The sequence below is a fragment of the Neophocaena asiaeorientalis genome, unplaced genomic scaffold, assembly GCF_003031525.2.
Source record: "Neophocaena asiaeorientalis asiaeorientalis breed wild unplaced genomic scaffold, Neophocaena_asiaeorientalis_V1.1 scaffold85, whole genome shotgun sequence".
Lineage (NCBI taxonomy): Eukaryota > Metazoa > Chordata > Mammalia > Artiodactyla > Phocoenidae > Neophocaena > Neophocaena asiaeorientalis.
This window is the reverse complement of record NW_020174301.1, coordinates 4,458,227-4,472,209: the sequence shown is the minus strand read 5'-3', so window position 1 is coordinate 4,472,209 and position 13,983 is coordinate 4,458,227. Positions and strand designations below refer to the sequence as shown.

The following is a 13,983-nucleotide window of genomic DNA, read 5'->3' as shown; positions in this document are numbered from 1 at the left end:
CTGTGTCCTTTATCTAGATAAAGCTTTAAAATAATATTCTCTTAGAAGATGTTGAAATTTTATAACTTTTTTCCACCTGTTTTAATCCCCTTTGAAATTCACAGTGACTATGATTGCTTTTTGTTGGTATTTATTATCACATTATCCTCTTAAATTTTTCTGACCTAACTCTATTATAGATTAACATAATGAATATAAGCAAGATGTTTCCATAAGGTCTTTATTTAAAATTCCTATTGTACAGTTCTTAGAACAAACCTTGTTGTAGACAGCAGACCTGCTGAAAACTAAAAACTAAAAACAACATATTTCTTCTATCTAATCAATACAGTATATCAAGAAAATAATATAGAAAAAAAAAGTATGAAGTGTTAGGCTGGATTCAGAGAAAAACTCAGCATTGATTACCAAGTAACATGTTAACCTCAGGCATGTTACTTAATCTCTCTGTGCATCAGTTTTCTTATTTGTAAAATGGGAAAATAACAGGAATTGCCTCATAGGTCAGTTTTGAGGATTTAAAAAGATAAATCTGTATAAGACATTTAGCATAGTACCTAGTTTACTGTAAAACTTCAACAAATGTTCATTATTATTATTTTTTAAAGTTATAAGTACAAAGATAACCAATAAAGGAGAAATACAACACTTCCTACATATCAAAAGAAATCAGTAAAGTAAAATAGCAAAAAAGCACATCATGTTGAGAAACAGCAAATAAAACCTAATACACAAAATAACACAATAACTATACATAACACTACTTATAAATAAATGTGAATGGGTTTAACTCACCTACTAAAATGATTTGGATCAGAAAAGCTAAAAATAAAGATATGCACAAAGATATGTGGGCAAGTGAAAGCGACAGGAACATAAGGGTGTGATCCTGGTAGGTAGGATCTACCCGACAAGGTAGATTTCAAGCCCCAAAGCATTAAACAGGGCAAAGGAAGAAATGTTTTAATGTGAAAAGCATTCACAACAAAGATAAAACGATTAGGAATATCCATGTACCAAGCAATAAAGGAAGCAACTTATTTCTATTTTAAAAGTTTTCTTAAAAAAAAAAGTTTTATTTTTGTTCCAGTGGTTATTTTCTATTAATACTTTTAATATTATAAAAGTATTAATCCCCATTTTTTATAACCTTTTGCTATCTGACCTATCATTTTTAAATGGCATCCTTTACCACTTATTACCTATACAATAATCAAGTCTTCTGTTTCCCCTCTCTCCTTTTTCTTTCCATCTTTCTTTAGTTGCATTCTTTCTAATTTTGTCAGAATATATGATTTTATATTATTCTTCTACTCTTGGGCGATGGATTTATCAATTTAGCTAAGTTGGAATTGTTTTCCAGTATTCTATTCCCTGCCTAGCTCTGGGTTATCCTGGACCACAAGATATTATGTGAGAGAACTGGAAGGTGTTAAGGGCAGCAGCAGCCATATCCTCTCTTGTTGGAAGATTGGTGCAGGGCACCAGGTGCTACTGCAGTTTACACACTCTGTAGCTCATCTACTGGCTCACCTCAGTGGTTGTGGGGCAGCAGCTGGGCCCAGGCAGCTGCACCAGCTCCTGCCAGATCTCCTCCCTCAGCTTTTGCAACTCCTGGGCCAGGCAAGTTTTTAGCTCCTGATGAGGGGTACAAACTTATTTTTCTGGTCACCTCATTATTTAAATTGGAAGCTTACATAGGTTCCAGTTCATCCTTACGGGTTCCAGTTCATGCATGCAGGTTGTAGTTTACCCTTGATCTCCCCTACTTCTTATCCATCTTTCCTTTTCAACTGCCTGAACTTCTGACTTCAAATTGAGGCATCAGACACAGAAGCAACAGCTATATACATGTAGACTAGTTAACCAGCTCCCACAACTACATAGTCAAGTGCCTTTAACAAATCCTTATTATTTCTCCTTACTCCTTCTCCCCTGATCAAACTCTGACTGATTCACCAAAACACCTCATCCTCGTTGGTCGCAGCTCTACAAATACATGTATGAAGTCTTCATTCATCTGTTTGGAGTTTCCTTAGTCATACCTGGTTAGAATCTCCCTCAAGTAGATTCACCAGAAAGGGCACATGGGCACAGTATTCTCTGAGTTCTTGGACATTCAGAACCGTCTTTCTAGGACTTCCCTGGTGGCACAACGGTTAAGAATCTGCCTGCCAATGCAGGGGACACGGGTTCGAGCCGTGGTCCGCAAGGATCCCACATGCCGCAAAGCAACTAAGCTCGTGCACCACAACTACTGAGCCTGCGCTCTACAGCCCGCGAGCCACACCTACTGAGCCCACGTGCCACAACTACTGAAGCGTGAGCGCCTACAGCCCATGCTCCGCAACAAGAGAAGCCACCGCTTGCGGCAACTAGAGAAAGCCTGCTCGCAGCAACGAAGACCCGACGCAGCCAAAAGTAAATAAATAAATTTATTAAAACAAATTAAAAAAAACTTCTTATAACCTTGATTGATTCTTGAAAGGCAGCTGCTTAGATATAAAATCCTTGGTTTGTACTTCCTTAAGATTCTTAGAAACGTTGCTTCACTGTTACCTTGCTTTGTATGTTATTTGTGAAAAGTCTGTCCAGTCTAATTTACATGTCTTTCAAAGTCATCTTTTCCTAGAGGCCCTGAGGATTTTTTTAAAACATATTTAAAGTGTAATAGCTTTACTAGGATACTTCTTAGGCTGTTCTGGGTATTTTCCCTGGTATCTAGTAGGCCCTTTCAATATGTAGATTTAGGGTTCCTTTTATTTCTAGAATGTCTTCTTGGATTCTAATTTTAGATATTAGTTCTGGTCAGTTGTTTTGATTTTCTTCTCCAGTCTCCAAAGTAGTCTATGTTGGACCTCTCCTCCTCGTCTTCCAATTCAATCATTTCCTCTCTAACCCTTTTTACTACTTTTTTTTTTAAGCTCATTTTCAGTCTCTAAGTCTGTTTTTATATCCCTGCTTTAGCTCAATGCCCTTTATAACATTTTTACATGAATTTATTATCCCTTGGACACCCTGTAATTTAGTCTTTATCTCTAATATTATTCGAACTTTTTTCTTCTATTTCTTTTCTGGTTCAATCAACACTCATTTCTTCCTTTGTTTTGCGGGGGTGGGGGGGCACGTCCATTTCTGTTTTTAGTTTTTAAATTTCTGATTCAAGCTTTTTCATTATTCCTAAATACTTTTAGAGGATATGTCATTCAGTATGGAGGACTGTGTTATAGTTTCTGTCAACTTTTTGATTAAGTGAGAATTTTCATCAGCATTTCAACTTTGAATCACTTTTTCAGCTTTTTACAGTTTCATATGGATGTGATAATCCTAATCAGTTTTTGGACAGAGCTCCTAGTTTGAGAGTGCCCTCTTCTGACAGTCCCCCTTTCCTGTGCAGTCTCTTTTCAGATCGCGCCGTTGGAAGAAGGAGTTGATGTGTATATTCTTTTGTTTCTGCAGCATCCTTAACTTTTCCCTCTTATCTTCTTCGTTCCCTTCAGGAGACTATCTCCAAGGGAAACTACACACACCTCTACATATCTGATTCTCTTCCAGAAGCGATGCTTCTCTGAGGCTTCTGTTCCCAGTCCCACACTCTTTCAAGAGCTAGTACTATGTTCTAGTATATCCAAACCTGTGTTCAGTATTTTGCACTTAGTGTTGGAGTTTCTCTTTCTGCAGGTAAGGGGATTACTCTGTTTGTGCTTTGCCTAAGTCCTCTGAACCGCTTTCTTTTTTTCATGGAGTCTTTTAAGCCTCCCCCATTTCTGTTCTCAGCACCTGCTGGCTAGTAGCAGCAGGATCTTTAATGGAAGTAAGTTTATTTCACAACTTACAGGTAATTTGAAGGCTATGATATTCTCTGTCTCCTAGTATTGCTGAACGTAGGATCAAGTGTGGTTCTATTTACTCTCCCTGTTGTTTTTATGTTTGGGGAGCGAGGGAAAGGGACATGGGGAGATTCAAAATTAGGTAGCCACCATTCTCCTCCAAACCCAGAAGTAGCAGAGATAGATTTTTATTTTTAACATCAGGTTTATTGAGATATAATTTAAAGTAATTTTGTACTCTGATGATTTGTTAATTGAGTAAATAAATATAACTGAGTCCTAAAACCAGCCTCTAACTTAATGGAGAACTAGAAGTTTTCCAGTAAGATAAGGAACAAGGCAGAGATGTCCACTGCTTCCACTACTATTTAACAATGAGTAGGAAGGGTGATAGCAGACAACAAAATCAGACAAGAGAAATCAGTTATAGGCGTAAGAATTGGAAATTTTCTTTGCAGACAATATGATAGCATGTTAGGGAAACTCCAGAGAATCAATTACAAAACTAACCCAAATAATAAAAGATTCAGGAAGTTGTGGAATATAAAATTAACACACAGAAATCAATGGACTTTATATACCTACATAATACCCAGTTTTGGAGGATATAATGGTAAACAAAACCCCATTTACAATAAATAGCCATAAACATATGAAAAGACTTGTTCAACTCCACTCTAAAATGCAATTTAAAACTACACCGAGATACCATTTCTCATATACTAAACCAGTAAAAATGTAAAAATACGTCAACACATTTTACTGGAGCAGCAACGGGGAAAGAGACACCATACACTGTTAGTAAGAATGCAAACTGAGGGAATTCCCTGGCAGTCCAGTGGTTAGGACTCTGCACTTCCACTGCAGGGGGCCCAGGTTTGATCCCTGGTCGGGGAACTAAGATCCCAAAAGCTGTGTGGTGCGGCCAAAAAAAAAAAAAAAAAAAAAAAAAGGAATGCAAACTGGTGCAGTCCTCCTGGTACGGAACATGGCAACATCTAACAAAATTGTATATACATTTAACTTTGACCAAGCAATCCCACTTCTAGGAATCTACCCTTAAGATATACTACCAGCAGTACAAAAATGTATCCGCAAGATTACTCACTGTTTGTTAAATATTAGAAACAAAGTAAGGGCCAATACATAGGATAGGAGAGTGGCTGAATAAATTATGGTATACACATACACACACTCAAGTACTATGCAGCTACTAAAAATAACCAGGAAGTTCTTTATAAACTGATATGGAGTGACTACCAGGAAAAATGTCACATGATAAAAGTGAAGTGCACAAAAATGTCAATAGTATGTCAGTTTTTATGTTAAAAAAAGAAGAAATTTTAAAAAAGAAAAAGAATGGGACAGAAAGAATGAGAATGTAGGAACAGGCAGAAGAGATGGGTGGATGGATCTATACTTTCTGTACAGTCCTGACTTTCAGACCATGTTATAATTTTGCATACTCGAAAACAAAATCAACAGAAATGGAGAAAGGGGGCCTAAAAGTACAAACAGAAACAAATGAATCTAGCTATATTTCAAATGAATAACATAACCTCATGGTGGGTGAGAGGGACTAGTTTAAGTAATTTTTAAATTAGTTGAGAGGGACTGGAAGCAAAGACACCCCAGTAGCAACAAACACGCCTAGTACCCAGATCGTGGTTTCTCAAAACCATTCCCAATGTTCAATCCTAAAAGGAATGAGAGCTCCTCGGAGAAGTGGCTGATTCAGAGATGCGGCTGGGAAAGTACAAGATGAACCCGGAAATATTTTGTTGTGACAAGTAAAGAAGTGCTCAGAGAATGATAAGGACATGTCAGAAGGACACAAGTGATAGCTTGAAGGGGATCCCATTAGTCAAATACAGAAAATTTGAAAATCAAAACAAATGATTGATGATCTATAATAAATTAAAAAAGAAACCATGAGTTGAGTCCAAATATATTTTATATATATAATATATATACACAATATATATCTTATTACTTCAAAAAATGTATTTTTTTCCTTTGGTCAATATATCCCAACACTTCTTTGAAAAAGTGATGACTGAGGTGAGATCTAAATGATGAGAAGATGTTAACTATGTGAAGAGAGCAACAGAGGAGATTTCAGGGAGAGAAAACAACACATTGAAAAGTGGGACAAAACAGAGACTGAAGAAGGTAAGTGACTAAACACAGAGAACAAAGGGGAGCATGGGACAAAACAAGAATAAACATACAGATAGGGTCAGTCTCGTAAGTCATAATAAGGATTGAGATCTTTTTCTTAAAAGCAATGGAAGTCAGATGGAGAATGAAGTGCAAGTCTCAAAGATACTTCAAACTAAACTCACGAACTTTCCCTCTAAACGTCCTTTCTACAGCGTTTCCTGTCACCAAATGGCACCACCATCTTTCCAATTATACAAGCCAGAAACCTACCTAGGATATCTCTGTAATAACCAACCAGCCCTCTCTCATCACCCATAGTTAATCCATGACTGAGTCCTATTGATCTTAACATCTATAACGGGCTAAGCTATTATCATATCTCACAGGGAGCATGATAGCCTTGTCACCAATCCATTTCTTGTCCACTAATTAGCTGCCCACCCAGGAGATGAACTGATCTTTAAAAAACACAAATCTGATCACATCACCCTCTGGCAGAAAATCTTTCCTAGGCTCTCCCAATGGAAAACCACATGCAAAAACCACATCTCACGTCTCCAGCATCTTTTTCCACTCTTCTTCCCCTCCCTCAGGGTACTGTAGCGACCAGGACTTTCTTAGTTCATCCAGAATATCATTATTCCTCTTGCTTTAAAGCCTTGACACATAGTGTCTCCCTGCCTGGAACCTTCTCACCTAGCAAAGTCGTACCTGTCTTTTAGATCTCAGCTCAATTTTTACTCTTAAAAAAGTTTTCTTTAATTCTTCCAGATTGGAGTAAATCTCATTATTCGTTTTCATAGCAGTCTGTAATTTTCCTTCTTCTTTTTTTTTTCTTTTTTTTTGCGGTACGTGGGCCTCTCACTGCTGTGGCTTCTCCTGTTGTGGAGCACAGGCTCCGGACACGCAGGCTCAGCGGCCATGGCTCACCGGCCCAGCCGCTCTGCGGCATGTGGGATCTTCCTGAACCGGGGCACGAACCCGTGTCCCCTGCATTGGCAGGCGGACTCTCAACCACTGCGCCACCAGGGAAGTCCTGTAATTTTCCTTCTTAGCACTAATCAGAAATTATAAAAATATTTGTGTGGTTATTTGATTGTATGTTTTCCCCTTGTTAGACTGTAATTCCTATTAATTATTTAGGGATCATACACTATTTTATTATTTACCAGCATAGTGTCTCATACATAATAGGAAATGAATGGACAGGACATAAATACTGAAGAAACATATTTGTACAATATATAGACCACATCACATTGTCTAAATATAATATCTATATTGATCTACATACAAGGACAACTGCCAAATAGCTATGCATCTCATGTTTTCAGTGTCAACAACCTTAAAGTGTACAGAAATTTTTCTTAAAATATTTTGCTTGTTCTATTAATCATACAGAATAAAAAACAAGATGTAAAAGAGTCTTCCCTTTATGGATCTTTTGCCAACACATGGATCAAAACTACTACATTTAAAATAAAACATGGAAAGAAGAAAAGGAAGAGAGAGAGACCAGAGGGAGGGGAAAAAGAAAGGGAAAGAGAAAAGGTAAAACCAAATAAAAAGAACAGCTGCTTCTAAAATATTAGTAATAAAATAACTTTTTAAAATCATTTAAGAAACTTCAGGGAATTCCCTGGCAGTCCAGGGGTTAGGACTCCGTGTTTCCACTGCAGGGAGCATGGGTTAGATCCCTAGTCAGGGAACTAACTACAAAGGTCTTATTTTTCAGAAACGTGTAGACATATAAATACAATTATGCATAGTAGTATATAACATATTTATATATAGTATATAGCAAACAGTATAGTTTAATCACAGGCAGTATAATAACTTAGTTCAATGCAAAAACTAAAAATATTTAAGGAGTTTTAGACGTTACAAAACCTGTAAGTTGAGGCATTTAGAGATCTAAAAGACGAGCACGACTTTACTAGGCAAGAAAAGATGAAGGCAGGTCACGGAGGCTAGAACACCCCGAGGGGAGGGAAGGGAAGAAGGATGTGGAGAGATGGAAACATGAAGTAAAAAAAATCGGGGGCTTCCCTGGTGATGCAGTGGTTGAGAGTCCGCCTGCTGATGCAGGGGACACGGGTTCGTGCCCCGGTCCGGGAAGATCCCACATGCCGCGGAGCGGCTGGGCCCGTGAGCCATGGCCGCTGAGCCTGCGCGCCGGGAGCCTGTGTTCCGCAACGGGAGAGGCCACAACAGTGAGAGGCCTGCACACCGAAAAAAAAAAAAAAAAAAAAAAATCAAAATCACCCAAACACTAAATTAAAGCAGAGACCAGAAGCATATGTGAATTTTTTTTTAATTTCAAAAACTGACATTTCCCTGTGTTTACATTAAACACTCTGAAAGTTTGCCATAAATCAGCCAATATTTTCATCATACTTTATTTAAGAACAAAGAATAATCAGTATATGGGGTGCTGCAGAAAGAAAGTGTGAAGTGTGTACAAAAAAGAGTTAACATAACAGGCCCCACTACTATTCTTTCAAAGACCTGCTTACAGTGCTGGTCTTTGCCTGTATTTGGGAAGCGTTCCCATCATTCCCAGAACTGATGAGAGTAGCTCACAAGGCCTAAAGTGCTGGGTGCTGTCTCTAGTGAGCTTCCCTGGTTGGCAACATCCAAACTCGCTGTAACAACTCTTTGCTGGGGGAAATTAAGCACCTCTTAGGCGACTCCACCAAGAGAGGATTCGGCTTGCTCCTGGTCTCCCCTGGATTCAGCCCCAGGCGTTTTTTCCCTTGGCTGATTCTGCTTTCTGTCCTTTTGTTGTAATAAATTATAGCCATGAGTACAGCTACATGCTGAACCCTGTGAGTCCTCCTAAAGAATTATTGACCTGGGGGTGGTTTTGGGAACTCTGACACAGAGTAAAACTGTATATTGACCCATTAAAAGGTTTAGTTTCCCTATAAATTAGAAATACATTCTTCTAATTTTTAATAAAGTGAAAAACAGCATATACCACATAACGAGAACACCAGTGTTTACTCAGCAGTGTTATGGCATTTAGGTTTTTAAAGTCTGATTTAATTATATTAACATTCACCTAGCAAACACATTTTAAAATATGCCAAGTTTTCCTACTAGATGTTTTCTTATAAAACAAGTGCTTTTCAGGGCTTCTCTGGTGGAGCGGCGGTTGAGAGTCCGCCTGCCTATGCAGGAGACACGGGTTCATGCCCCGGTCCGGGAAGATCTCACATGCCGCAGAGCGGCTGGGCCCGTGAGCCATGGCCTCTGAGCCTGCGCGTCCGGAGCCTGTGCTCCGCAACAGGAGGGGCCACAACAGTGAGAGGCCCGCATACAGCAAAAAACAAAAACAAAAACAAGTGCTTTTCCTTAGATGATAGCCATTGTGCTAAATTTGGGTATTATATATCATTAATGCATCCAGCATAAACAGGTAAAAGAAATTAGAAACCCTCAAGGAGAAACCAGAACCATTCATTACTATTAAGTATCTTTTTACTTTTGCTTTAGATCTTTGGCATTTATAATTTCTTTTACGCTATTGTGAAAGTGATACTGGTCACCATTACACACTAGACTTTAAAAGCTGTTTACAGAGGAAGGAGGCTGAGTATTAAAGTGGGCTTCTTTCAGAGTGTTTTTGAATTAAAATGCACTTCCTCACTCAGCTGAGCATTTCCAGCTTACTGATAAAATGAACTGAATATTTCATGGAATAAAAACAGTCTGCTTAATGTCTCTTCAAGAACATAAACAGCATTGCTGAAGATAAATTCAGAAACATCAGATAGTAATGAAGTAAGACACGGCATCATGATAAATTAGGAGATTGGAATTAACATATACATACTACTATACATAAAATAGATAACTAACAAGGACCTACTGCATAGCACAGGGAACTCTACTCAATATTCTGTAATAACCTATATGAGAAAAGAATCTGAAAAAGAATGGATATATACATATATATAACTCATTCACTGTGCTGTACACCTGAAACTAACACAACACTGTAAATCAACTATACTCCAATAAAAATAAAGACAGCAGCAAGAAAGCAAATTTAGTGACAGCCTACTGAACTTTCATATGATAATCTCTAGGTATGCCTGCTTTTGTGAATATGAACTGAACTTATCTTCTAAGCAATACAAAAATCTTTTATTTCTAAGTTACCAGCATTTCCATACAGCAGCATAATAATGAAGTAATGTTTCTTTGAAATTACCATGTTGAAACCACTTACAAAGTATCTTACTTTTCAGACGTGTATTTATATATAAAAATAGTTATCATTTTTTGTCACAATGTGTTATAAAAATATTTTCAGTAAACTGGTAAAGAGATTGTTAAGGATCCATTCTAAGAAGCCACTGAATTTGCTGCAGGTATGGGGTTAACCAATTAAGTTAAACAGTCCATTAGGGGTGATCTTAAGTAGGAAATGGTTAACTTTGGGATTTTTAACCCAGTCTGTAAGTGCCATTCTGAAACACAAATCGTACTGTCGTCCTCCTCTTAAACAAGTAAATCAAAAACAACCTTAAACGTCTCTGTACTTTCAGTGGATGAAAAAGTCCATTAACTATTAAGAACGTTATACAAAGCCCTTCGTAATGCAAGTCTGAACCTAATCTGCCTTCCTCCCCTTTAACTCCTCCCAGGGGCCCCTATAACCTTGCGACACTAAACTATTTACCACTCTCCAAACCTACTCTTCTGTGCTTCCCTCCTTGTTTACCTGTCACTTCCTCAGCCAGGAGTGTCCCTCCTGCCCCATTTTCATTTTCAGCTGCACTCCTGCTCATTTTTCAAGTTCCAGCTTAATTGTCTCCTTCTCTTGAGAAATATTTTCCAAAGCTTCTAGGCAAAGTGAGTTAGTCCTTTCCCCATGTTCCATAATGCCTTAATTCAACTTTGTTACGTATTTCCCCAGCAGTTAGAGTACCCTGCCCATAATACTCAATAAATGTATTTATTACATGGACTTGAACAAGACACACAAGTATCCAAAACCTAGGAGATAATGAAATACTCATGTTTCTTAAATATAGATGAATTTTTGAAAACATGGTTTAGCTATTGGGAATATTTGAGTTCTTGGTAAATCTCATCGATAGGCAATTCCAAGATATAGTCTGTTACAATTTAAAAGCATCTGAAGTTTCACCTGCACTGAAGGTTATATCCAACACTCCTTGTTTTAAACTAAGTTTCAAGAAATCCTTCATTTTTGTACATGTATACTCTATTCTCATCTTTACTCTCACAAGATCAGTAACCCCCTCTTCTTTTTAGTCACTGCCAAGAGGACAGCTTCAATTAATTTAAGCCTAGTTAAATGGAACCTTTAATTAGTTTCATTTATCCCATATGCTCTCTTTTTAGAAAGAAGTAAACAAGAAAAAAATCTGAAAAAATGTCAAAGTTCTAAAGAAAATACTAAGTATAACCTCTTACATTTTCAGAATTTGTAATACCATAAAAAAGGATTTCCTGGTGTGCTTTGGAAAACATTAACCTTTATAAATAGTTTTTAAATAAAGCAGGGTCAAAGAAAAAGTATCTGTTATAATATTTTGCCTTCCAAAATATTAGCACAGGTAGTAGTTTATGTCATTTGAAATTAAAGGAAGCTTATTCATATTTCCTAATAAGAACTTTAAACCTTTTTATCACAACAAGAAGAATATAAAATTAGTCACACATTTCATTTTTTCTTTTCTTCATAGAACAAATTTAGGTAAGTCCACGTATATAAAATGACCTTTTAAAAATACTTGATCATGAAAAAAGTAAACTATGTCCTATCTTTAAAGAAAAGACCACAGACTAAATGCTGGTTCTTTAGGAAGGCAAACCATTATCACTAAGCTTAACTCTTCACGAAAAGGTACATGGAGTCCTTAATTCATAGATTAGAAATTACTTTAGAATCATTGAAGTCTTGCCAAATGTTTCATTCTCCTATGAGCAAAATGAGTCAGCTACTCTTCCAGTGACTATGCCAGGACAGACTGTTAGAAACCAATTAAAGGGCAGATACCTTTATCAGAGTATGTGTGCTCTAATGCATGAAGATCAGGCAACAGGTGAATACAGTTTATGCAGCAGTAGGTGAAGAAATCAAGGACAACCACTTTTCCACACAGATCCTTGTAGACAGAAATAGATTCTTCTGTGTTCAGCCATTCTAGTCCTGAAATTTACACAAAATAAAAAACGATTAAAGGAAATGATCAAGATAATTTACTTAAAACTTTCTATTAAAATGTGAACAATTATTATTTCTAAGGAAGGGACTGGCAGGGCAGGAAGGGAGTGGGGAGGAAGAAGATGGGAAAGCTACTACTATGAGACAGTCTGCAAATATAGTAAGAAAAAGCTACTAAATTCTTTCAGAAATGGTAGATTAGTCTGTGTGTGAAAGGAAGTAAGATTAACATATTTAGGTAAAAATAAGAGGAAATATCAAATATTAAAAGGACTCAAGTACATATTAGGTACAAATGGGCTACTGAGAATGAAGGTCAACCTTAAGAATAAATATCAAAAAACAGTGTTAAAATATAAGGATAAACATACAAAATACCTAAGCCAATTTCATAAAAGAGCTGAAATGCTCTGGATTTGAATGAGACCTTAAATACAAAATATTTTAAATGCAAAGTTAAGCAAAACACACTGCTATTATTATAGATTTCATGGAAGCAACATTAATATTGAAGAAGAGCATGTTCCCTTTCCTCCAAAGAAAAAAGGAATCTCATTAATCTGTGCTTGTGTAAATTAGAATTTATAATTACTTGACCATGATTTACAATTTTAACTATGCACTATGAAGAAAAATTTTGTTACACAAAAGTAGATTAAAAGTACAGCATCTCTGTTTAACCAATTTAAGGAAACAAAGATAATGAGTTTGTTGCTTATAAGTAAATAAATGCAGATACTAAAAGTATTAATTATAACTTGAAGCAGGTATTTGGAAATATTTTATACAAACTGAAAGCCAAAGCTGGGTGGAACAAATGAATAATAACAGCTAACAACTAATAACAGCAACTGAAGTTACTCAATTAAAACAAAATTCTAAAAAAAAAAGTCTGCAAATCAAACTAATATTTCTGCCAATTAGTCACACCTAGTGAGGTTTAGGGTACAGTGAGGTCTTAAATATCCATTTTGATAAAGTTTTAATAGTATGCCAGATCAAGTGACCCTATAAAACTTCAAACTAATTATGTATATTTCAAATCCTAATTTTAAAGTATTTATGAATTTGTCTCAAATTTATTTTCTGTAAATAGTCAAGTGACTTAGATTGGAGAGGCAGGGAAAGTATAATTACATGTCACTTATTGTGCTAGGTGCTTACCAGACTTAATAATTCACTTTATAATAACAATAATAACAATGAATATAACTTTAAAAGCTGCTAACAATGACATTTACTGAGCTACCTTATGAAGTAAGACCTTTAGATATACTATATAGTCTGCATAATAAACCTGAAAGGTAAATAATTGCTTCCATTTTATAAGTGAGAAAAGTAAGCCTTGGCAAAGTCAACTAACTTGCTTAAAATCATGCAACTGACAAATGAAATAACTGGGATTTAATTCTGGATCTGTCTGAATCCATCCATTATACCACACAGCTTCTCATAAAACATGTTTCTTTGAAGAAATTAACAAAGCACAGTGTTTTTGAGTTATGTTTATGACTTCCTGATTACAATAACTGATAAAGAAACCAAGAAAAAACTCACATCTAGTATTCTGTTCTCAATAATCAGGTCCAGCAGAAAATTTGTGTCAAACATGAAACCTGAATATTTTGTTGTATTATGTATGAGTCACAAAGATCAAATCTTATAGTAATGAAATACACTCATCGTAGATACAAACAAGAAAATAAAAACACTGGCCCAAATCCTAGCTGCTAGCATGCCCGTTTTACGACAGGGTACAATATATAACTAACTTCTTACAGACTT

The 13,983-nt window shown here is 36.4% G+C and overlaps 1 protein-coding gene across 2 annotated transcripts in view; it reads right to left on the bottom strand.

Moving 5' to 3' along the window:
• Positions 1-13,983, bottom strand: part of NHLRC2 (NHL repeat containing 2) — a 54,661-nt gene that overhangs the window by 39,169 nt on the left and 1,509 nt on the right. For both annotated transcript variants that reach the window (XM_024755973.1, XM_024755974.1), the window contains exon 2: positions 12,031-12,183. In XM_024755973.1, the coding sequence (XP_024611741.1) occupies positions 12,031-12,183 (153 nt within the window). The remainder of the gene's footprint in view (positions 1-12,030; positions 12,184-13,983) is intronic.